This window comes from Nannobrachium achirus, assembly GCF_963921795.1.
Source record: "Nannobrachium achirus genome assembly, contig: SCAFFOLD_422, whole genome shotgun sequence".
NCBI classification, from domain to species: domain Eukaryota; kingdom Metazoa; phylum Chordata; class Actinopteri; order Myctophiformes; family Myctophidae; genus Nannobrachium; species Nannobrachium achirus.
The window spans coordinates 43466-53560 of NW_027664652.1; the positions used below are offsets into that span (position 1 = coordinate 43466).

Below are 10095 nucleotides of genomic sequence, written 5' to 3' on the forward strand. Positions count from 1 at the left end.
AAACGGCTCGGGTCTCGGTTCGGGTCTCGGGTTATTGGGTCCTGGAAGACCTGTGCTATGCTCTAGTCTCTAACCCTCTCAGCCGGTGTAAAATACAGGTAACCACAAGCCTTGCGTGGCTTATTGCTTTTCTAAAGCGGTTACAATATGGCAACATGAAAAATCATAGACATGTACCATTTAAAACTGTTCTGTTTCACTAATAATACACAATAAGGTTTGCTCTGCAAGAAAGTAGTCCCCAGCTACAAGAAAGTAGTTCCCGGCCAGGCTGAAGAAACAACACAGGTACAGATAATTGGTGCACTGTGGAACACTGTGGAAAGAAATAACGCACCTGGGTTTCATATAAACTGATTCAAGGTGTGGGTTATAGTCTCATATACCTTTACTGCCTTGCATGGTTTCCTCAGCCATCGGTGTAGTATGTGTGTGAATGTATGAATGTAATGCACAATCTATGTAATGATTGGATGAAGGCGCTATAACCATTTACGTTATTGTCTCTCAGAGGAGAACAGGACGTTTGCCTGCCTGCAGAAGAGTTTTGCCCTCAAGATGTTCATCTTCCAGTTCTTCACCTCCTTCTCCTCTCTCATCTACGTGGCTTTCTTCCTGGGCAGGTGGGTAAAAACAACATTCTATGGAGATACTGTCTGAAAATAGCAGATCTAGCTCACAACGAGTCTGTGACGTATTGTAAGCTTATAGAAGGGCTATTTTCATTGGGTTTATTTTTATATATATTAGAGTATTTGAAGTGGTCAAACTATAGCAATAGAAATTCTATTCCTGAACATGTATTCTATTATAGAATACATGTTCAGGAGTATCTTCCATAAAACCCTAATTATCTGGGATATTTCAAACATGTCCTTTCACGCAGATTAGGATTGATAAAATGTTGTCATGAGATTTTGTTTTGCTTTAATCCATGCAAATGTATTTCTTTGGCTCAACAAAGACATTTTGTGTACAGTACACATTATGGTACATCTCTTAATGGTATGTGTGTAACAATAATGTTTATAGATAGATAGATAGATAGATAGATAGATAGATAGATAGATAGATAGATACCTTTATTATCCCACGGGGGAAATTCAGTTGCCCAGAGGCAGCACAGCAGTTTAAGGTTACAAGTTACAAAGAAGTAAGAAAAAGAGTACTGTAGTACTGTAGTACAGTCCAAAAAGCAAGCACAAAAAAAGAAAATATAAACAAGTGTCCATTGTCAAGCTATTGCAAAAAAAAAGAAAAAAAAAGAAGGATATATACATAAAGTGACCACAAAACATTCAACGCTCATAAGTGACACGTCACACACACACAAAAAGCTATACTCAAAGCATAACTTAACAAACAGTGCCAAACTAAAAAAAAGTCAATGCAGTCATGCAACACGTATCACACCGCCATATCAACACAGCAATAGTACACAGTACAACCAACACAACCCAATAGTGCAGGGCCAGAAAATAAGTGACCAAAGTCAGTGCAGTGACCGGCACAAAGGACTTTGCAAGTCTTTCGCACCTCCTTCCTGGGTAGCGGAAGCGGTTGTTTCCTCTCATACTCCAGTAACCAAAGATCTCAGGGTAGAGGGGATGGGAGGAGTTCTCCAAGATGGCGACCAGCTTCCTAGCTGTACGCACCCTGGCTATTCCCTCCACCCCCTGTAAGGAGGACCCGACAGAGCCCGCCTTCCTCACCAGTCTGTTGAGGTTGGCAGTGTCACCCGCTCTGTTGTTGCCCCCCCCCCCCCCCCCCCCCCCCATAACTGACTGGTAGAACATCTGAAGCATCTTGTTGCACACGCCAAACAATCTCAGTCTTCTCAGGAGGAACAGCCTGCTCTTCCCCTTGCTGAGGATCGCCTCAGCGTTGTCAGACCAGTCCAAAGAGCTGTTCAGGTGCATCCCAAGGAATTTGTAGTTGTACACAAACTCCACCACCTCTCCGTTTATGGTGCTAGGCACCGGGGGTACACGATTAGTCTTACGAAAGTCCACAACCATCTCCTTGGTCTTGCTAGCATTAAGCTGGAGATGGTTGGCCTCGCTCCACTGCACAAAGTCCTTCACCACACCATCATGCTCAGTCGTGTTTTCACCAGAGATCTGGCTGACCACCACGGTATCATCTGAGAACTTCTGTAGATGACAGGTCTTGGAGTTGAAGCGGAAATCAGAAGTGTAGAGAGTGAACAGGAAAGGAGAGAGTACAGTACCCTGCGGGGCACCTGTATTGCTCACCAGCACATCAGATCTACAGTTCTGCAGCCTCACGTACTGCGGTCTGCCCGGGAGGTAGTCCGTAATCCATGCAACCAGGCCCCTTTCCACCCCCATCAGCGCGAGCTTCTCCGCAAGCAGAAGAGGCTGGATAGTGTTGAAGGCGCTGGAGAAGTAAAAAAACATGATTCTGACTGTGCAGCCCCGATCCTCGAGGTGGGTGAGGGCCTTGTTGAGCATGTAGGTGATGGCGCCATCGACCCCGATGTCGGCCTGATAAGCAAACTGAAGGGGGTCCAGATGTTCACTAACTTTTGGTCTCAGGTGGTTCAGTACCAGCCGCTCAAAGACCTTCATGACCTGTGAGGTCAAAGCAACTGGTCTGTAGTCATTTAAGACAGAGGGACGGGTCTTCTTAGGCACCCGGACAATGCAGGAGGACTTCCACAGCTGCGGCACCCTCCCCGTCCTCAGGGAGAGATTGAAGAGATGTGTGAAGGGGACTGCAAGCTGCTCTGCACAGGTCTTAAGCACCCGAGAGTTGATCTTGTCGGGTCCCGCAGCTTTCCTGATGTTGGTCTGGGCGAGTAGGCGCTGCACCTGTTCAATGGTGAGGGTCAGAGGAGAGGGAGGAGGAGAGGGGGGAACAGGGTGGCTACTGAGGTCACCATTTCTCCAGCCAGCGGTTGACCCAGCAGCAGCAGCATCAAACCGGTTGAAAAAAAGGTTCATCTCGTTTGCCAGCTGAGTTAGCAGAGCCGTACCCAGTGATCTTTCTGAAACCCCCCCACACCTGTCTAGTGTTGTTCTCCTGCAGACAGTTCTCCAGCTTAGCTTTGTAGCACACCTTAGCCTGAGCTGTGACTACTTTCAGCTCGCCCACCACCTCCCTCACCCCCTCTAGATCCCCAGCCAGGAACAAATCCCTTTTCCTCTTAAGGAGGTCAATGATTTCCTTTGTCATCCACGGTTTATTGTCAGAGAAACAGCGGACCTTCTTAATAGGAACACATGCATTCTCACAAAAAACAATGTAATCTGTGATGACCTGACAAAGGCTATCAACATCCTCACCATGTTCACTGAAAAATGATTCCCAATCTGTCATCTCAAATTCAAATCTGAGTCTCTCCTCCACCTCCTCCGACCAGCACTGCACATTCCTAGTTCTAGCTGGAACCCGTCTCACCACTGGTAGATAGGATGGGACCAGTTTCACCATGGAATGATCAGAGCCATCAACAGGCGGGAGGGGGACACAGCTGTATGCATTCCTGACATTAGCATACAGTAGATCAAGTGTGTTTTCACCTCTAGTTTTGCAAGTGGCATATTTGGAGAAATCAGGCAGAACACCGGAGACTTTCACCTGGTTAAAATCACCGTTCACCAGAATGAGAGCACTGGGATAATGTGTCTGGAAGTTAGCCACAGTGGAAACAATAGTGTCTCGTGCAGACGCTGTACTGCCGCTGGGCGGACAGTACACAGTCAGTAGGACAACAGATGTGAATTCCCGTGGGAGATAGAAAGGCCTCAGTACAAGCGCCAGGAGTTCAATATCTGAGTTACAAATCTGTTTTTTCACTGTAGCATTCCCTTCCGTGCACCAATTCTTGTTGATATAAAGAGCAATGCCCCCCCCCCCCCCCCTTTAAATTTCCCATTGGCTTTTTCAATCACCCAATCTGATCTGATCAGCGTAAAACCATCGGCAGAGATTGGCCCGTCTGGGCAATAACTATTTAACCAAGATTCAGTTAAACAAATCTGACTAGCACTCGAGTACTCACTTTGTGACAAAATCAGGGTAGCCAATTCGTCTGCTCTGCGGTCATTTTGAATGGATCTAACGTTTCCCAGAACAATAGCGGGAATAAATAGCCTTTTAACACATCGACTGCGAGGCCCTGTTGCGTCAATACATGCGTGATGACGTCACTTGGTCACATGAGCGCAGACAGGATGTTATTGTGTAACTTACTGTATGGGCTAGTGTTGATCATAGCTGTTCACTGCCGATCAAAATTTGGACATTTTGCCGCACGCGGCCACAGTTTTAGCCATAAAACAAACATCGGAGATAAAGGGCTTTAAAGATGGGGAAATGCATTGGAGTATACGGAGAAAAACGGCCGCGCGATGCTCTCAGCGTCGACTGGAAGCGACTAGCGGCTAATGGGCTACATCCAGGCGTAGCCCCGACCTAACGGTGAGATATAAAGTTATACTGTAATTACAGTAAACGCGTCCAACGTGTCGTGGGCCTCCAGCGACATCAAAGAAATTGTTGCGTTGACACCTCGTGGGCACCCGCTGTGTTTTTCTCCCTTGTGAAGCCCACTACTTCTCCCCCGACTTCTAGTCCGGCAGTTGGGAAAAACAATGTCTTTTGGGGGCACGGAGGGCTGGTCCTTGAGTGATAAAAGAAACTCTCTGCTGTATTGTATTCGCGCTATGCGCTGATACGTTCCGCGTCACGTCCACGGCCAGATCGACCGTGATCACACGGACGGAAAGTCCTTCTTTATCGCCACAGCTCATGTCCATAAATCAGAGGTTTACCACTAGTCCTGCTGCTGCGACCGCATCGATGCGCGTAGGCAAAAGGCACGAGAAAAAAAGAGAAGGTTTCAGCTGCTGCGCGCCGTGCGTAAAAGTGTCCATTAACCGTTCCGCTGCTCAGCGCCACGTCCTCGGCCGTGAGACGATAAAAAAACAAGTCCTTAATTATCTCCACAGCACATGTCCATGATCCACGTATCAGTTCACGTCTCCAAAGAAAGGCGAGCGCCTGGGCCTGAAAAAAAGGAAGGCCCGTCTATTGTTCTACTGTATTCCACTGTACCGCCAGCCGGACGGACAGTGGGGGAAAAAAACAAACAAACAAACAAAACACGGATAAAAGATATAAAAAAAAAACTGAAAAAAAAAAACGAGAACCCTAAAAAGGTGCCAAGACTGGCAATAATAAGAGTCAAAAAAATGGAAGAAAGGACGGGGGAAAAAGATAGAAAAAACTAAAAAACTAAAGAAACTGCTGAGCTGAAACTAGGCTGCGACTGCCCACGGGGAGCGCACTTTACATACATGATACATGATTATGGATGGTACATTTATACAAATGTTTGATGTTTTAACGTGACAGGATAAACGGTCATCCAGGGGGTTATGTGAGGATCGCAGGGAAGTGGAGGCTGGAAGAGGTGAGTAAAAATATCTACCTTATTATATTTATTTAGAGTAAAAATATGTAACTTATATTATATTATATATTATTATACCACCAGCCCCCAAGGTTCTGTCTGAGGGCTTGCACCCCCCCCCCATAGCGGAAAGCAACCATGACAACTACATCAATCAAAACAGCACCTATGAGCAACACTCACAGTATTAAAATATCAATAGTTAGATTGGTGAACTGCTTATAGGAAACATTAGCCCATGAGCTCTAGCCTACAACAACTATGCAATTTCGTATATCTTATTGGCCTATTTGAAGGGGACTCCAGAAGCCTTTCTGCTCTGCAACATTATCCACGTTCCCTTTCTATTGACAGCATGGCCAGTCCAGTAGGTCTCTCTTGTCCCATTGTGCTTCTCAAGTAGTTTTTAATCCTTTTCAATTTTGAGAATTACTGCTGGGCAGTTTATATGCATTTCCACTCATGATTAAGCCATGTGTAAACAACGTACTGCTGAAGGCTAGCTGGCTTGTGTTGACAAGTGATTGATGATGACATAGTGTTACTGTGTACCGATGGGCAGCTGTTGATGATGATAAAGTTTTAAATGGGCCCCGCCTGCCCCACCTAGAGGCGGAGCATGCAAAGTGCGTCCATGTCCTAATAAACTAAAGATCCATGTGATCTGACCATTAGCTGACGGCCGGGCAACCCAGCTTATATGAACGCTACACCCATGAGTTGCAGTCTAGTTATATGATATCGTCACTGTCTGGCCAAAACCTCTTAACTCCATGTTTGAGATTTTTGAGGTTGTTGGCATAAATCAGGGCTATTGAACACTCTTTACATCTGAGAGTTGGTTAAAATAATATTGAACCAATGGAAAGTAGTAAAAAGTGCTTGGGACAAAACCTCCTAACTCCACACTTTCTGCCAAACCAGCTAACTCCACCCGATTGGCCTTCTCTTTTTTTCAATAAATATGTGCTATAGAGCATCGCAGTGAGGTGTCGGAAGTCCATTTTCCATTCATTTTCACCATAGGGTTTTTCATTATCAGCCACAAAGTCGTAGCAATTCAATGTACACTTACCACTAGGCTGGTGGTTGTAAAATGGTTCTATATGCTCCTGTAGAACCCCCGAGTATGTATGCAATCACTCTAGTTTTAGTAAAAACACGTTTTAATCAAGATCGCACGGAGAAGAACTGCAATTCCCATACTGCTAAACATGTACAGCCGGTGAAATCGACGTCTGTGATTGGTCTAGCTTCTTCTTCTTTCACATATCTTGCGGTTACCCGCGGAAGTAGCTACTGCCCCCTGTCTTCCCGGCGGATTATTGCACATCAGCAGAACTCCGTGAGCGATCGTCTTTCTTTTACAAATATGATGCACTATGTTAAGGATGACGATAAGAGCGACCACAGAGATGACAATCACTACTGAAACACTTCAGGCCATATGCTGGCCTGGATAACTAAACTGAGCGTGATTTAAGGGCTCTATTTCAGGAAACAACAACATTCGCAGTGCATTCTGGGAGTGTAGTTTCCGCAATTTTAAAAATAATGATGTACACAGTCTTGTACCCTGCCCTTTTTTTCCAGCTTCCTAATTAATCTTTGCATTCAAAAAAATTTGAATATTGACATGATCCCTCTCCAGCCGAGGTGGCTTTGTCCAAGGCTTAAAAACGTTTAATAAATACTTTATGAAACGTCTATGGAAGAAATGAATGCGGAAAACGCTTCCGACACCAGAGTGAGGACGGGGTGGGGCTTCAACTGCGATGCTCTATAGAGGGTATGCACATGACATCATCATCATACCCGGAAGTTATGCGGGAACGCCTACTGAGTGGCAAAACACTACTTTCTGGCCTCGACAGCCCATATATCCGAACAGAAAAGTCCTATCTGATTGCATTAAAGGACGTTAAACGACGTTAAACTCACTTTGCCACTCACTTTGCCACTCAATTTGCCACTCGATTTGCCATTCTCTTTATGCATGCGCATACTCTCTATTGAACACCCTTTACGTCTGTGTGTTGGTTAAAATAATATTGAACGAATGAAGTAGTAAAAAGCCCTTCGGTCAAAACCTCCTAACTCCACTTGAGCTCATTTTCCCGAAAATGAACATTTTGGAGTTAGGAGTTTTCGGCCCGACAGCAGAGATATGATATTTATATATTATTTCCTATACAGTGCCATCCCAGTGGCTGTCTCACAGACCTGTTCATACAGATGGCCATGATCATGGTGCTGAAACAAACCATCAACAGCATCTTTGAGTTTGGTTTCCCGTAAGTAAACTCATTGATTGGTTTTAAGTTGAACACATTTGAGTAGAGTAGCAGACGTAAGCCATTTACCATGAGAGGGAGTGGGTTGTTGGCTGATTTACCACTGTTTCAGGGTTGTGGCACGAGACGAAGCCGAGTGCCAAACAACCCTGAAACAGTAGTAAATCAGCCAACAACCCACGACCCTTGAATGGTAAATTGCTTTTCTACCACTTCTACCATATAAATGAAAGAAAACACAGTTGTAACTTGCAAGGTTATTTAGTTACAATCAACTGCAACACAACAGTGGGCGGGGTCCATGAGCCAACTCAAGGTTGTTGACAGATTTACCACTGTTTTAAGCCAATCAGAATCCAGTATCTGAACATGTGACCACAAAAAGTGGTAGAAAATTAGTTTTACACTTTTTTCCTCCCAATGTAGTCATTATGCCTCTAGTGTAACTGACCTTTTCCCCCAGAATGCTTAGTTTTTATTATTGCGACCATAGGTCGCAAGTTTACTATGAAAACCGGCACATCTTGTCCGCGTATCTTTGGCTGTATGTAGGTCACGCCTGACACTGTGGTTCCCCTGACACATCACTGTGACATCACAGGTGATATCACAGATGTAAAAGTCCATATATGGGTATTCCCCAGAATCCCTTTTATACCCATATATGAAGATCCCTGATGTCATCGATATATCACTGCATGGCCAGATGGCTGGTTCAGATAGGGATCTCCAAGTATGGGCATAAAAGGGATTGTATGTTGTTATGTCAGAATCCCTTCTATGCCCATTATGGAGATCCCTGATGTCATCAATATTAAGCCCATATCTAACAGGACTTCATATGGGAATGCCCATATATGGAGGAAGACAGCCCATATCTGTGTGGCTGGTTCAGACAGGGATCTTCATGTATGGGCATAAAAGGGATGTACCATATACAGTACATGGATCTCCATACAGTATATGGGTACCAGGGGTCTTCATATATGGGTAACTGGTCCGATATACATCACTGGCCAGATGGCCAAGAATTGGCGTGAGTAGCATGTCGCCCTGAGGCGTCTTACTATATTTTTTAAAGTAACTAGTAACTAGTTCTAGTAACTAGTAACGCACCGGGAGGACGTAGCAACTCCATCCAAATTCATATTTCTAGGTGTTTGACATTAAAGGGGAAGACCACCCATTTTCAATATTGAACTATGTCATTAATATACCTTAGAGGAGTTGTGTGGAAATAAAAGAAAAGTTCCCCCTCTTCTGTGTTGCCTAGAACTGGAGGATTGATTTTGGGATTTGTATTGCAAATTACAACTTGATGACATCACACATTGTACTTTACAATACAAACCCCAAAATCAATCCTCCAGTACTAGGCAACACAGAAGGGGGGGAACTTTTTTTTCATTTCCACACAACTCCTCTAAGGTATATTAATGACATAGTTCAATATTGAAAATGGGTGGTCTTCCCCTTTAAGAAGTCTGAGCATCACTCATCATAGAAACATGGGTCTTCAACAGGGGGTCCGGGACCCCTAGGGGGTCCTCAGAGTTACTAGAGGGGGTCCTTCTAATCTTTGTGTGATAGAAACCTTTTTTCTCTTTTATACTAGTAAGACACCTCAGGGTGACTTAAGGGCGAGGTCGCGCCAATTCTTGGCCATCTGGCCAGTGATGTATATGGGACCAGTTACTCATACATGGAGACCCCTTCATGGTTATGTTGTGTCAAAACATGCCCATATATGGACATTACCAAATATGGGCATTCCCATATATGTCCTTAATATTGATAACATAATTTCCTTAATAATGTCCTTAATATTGACAATATAGGAATCTCCATATATGGGCATAAAACGTATGTTAATTAGTAATGCCAAGCAGGGCCTTGGTGAGTTAGGGCCTTGGTTTGATGCCTGTGGATCTCCATATATGGGCACAATGGGGTACCCTAACATTCTCATTTTCGGCCATCTCCATGTATGGGCATAAAAGGCTTTTTCTTTTTCTGGGAATGACCATACATGGACTTTTATATCCTGAGAGATCTCGTAGCTTGTCTGACTATCAGTACAGGAAGTGATGTCACGCATAAAAGTTTTTTTTTTCGTTTTCTGGGAATGACCATATATGGACTTTTACACCCTGAGAAATTTCGTAGCTTGTCTGACTGTCAGTACAGGAAGTGACATCCTTTTTATGCCCATATATGAGTCATTCTGTACCACATCACTGTGACTCACTGACATCACACTGACATCACTTCCTGTACAGCCAGACAGACAGACAGACAGACAGACAGACAGACAGACAGACAAGCTACGAGGTTTTTCAGGGTATAATGCGACCTTCGGTC

At 44.5% G+C, this 10095-nt stretch overlaps 1 protein-coding gene across 1 annotated transcript in view; it reads left to right on the top strand.

The window, feature by feature from the left end:
* The window catches only part of LOC308280884 (anoctamin-9-like), a gene marked incomplete at both ends in the record, with an annotated part of 31925 nt that extends 24191 nt beyond the window's left edge, over positions 1-7734 (top strand). The window contains 3 exons of the mRNA XM_080755194.1: positions 512-623; positions 5383-5440; positions 7637-7734. Coding sequence (XP_080611320.1) covers positions 512-623; positions 5383-5440; positions 7637-7734 — 268 coding nt within the window. The remainder of the gene's footprint in view (positions 1-511; positions 624-5382; positions 5441-7636) is intronic.
* Positions 7735-10095: the final 2361 nt, after the last annotated feature.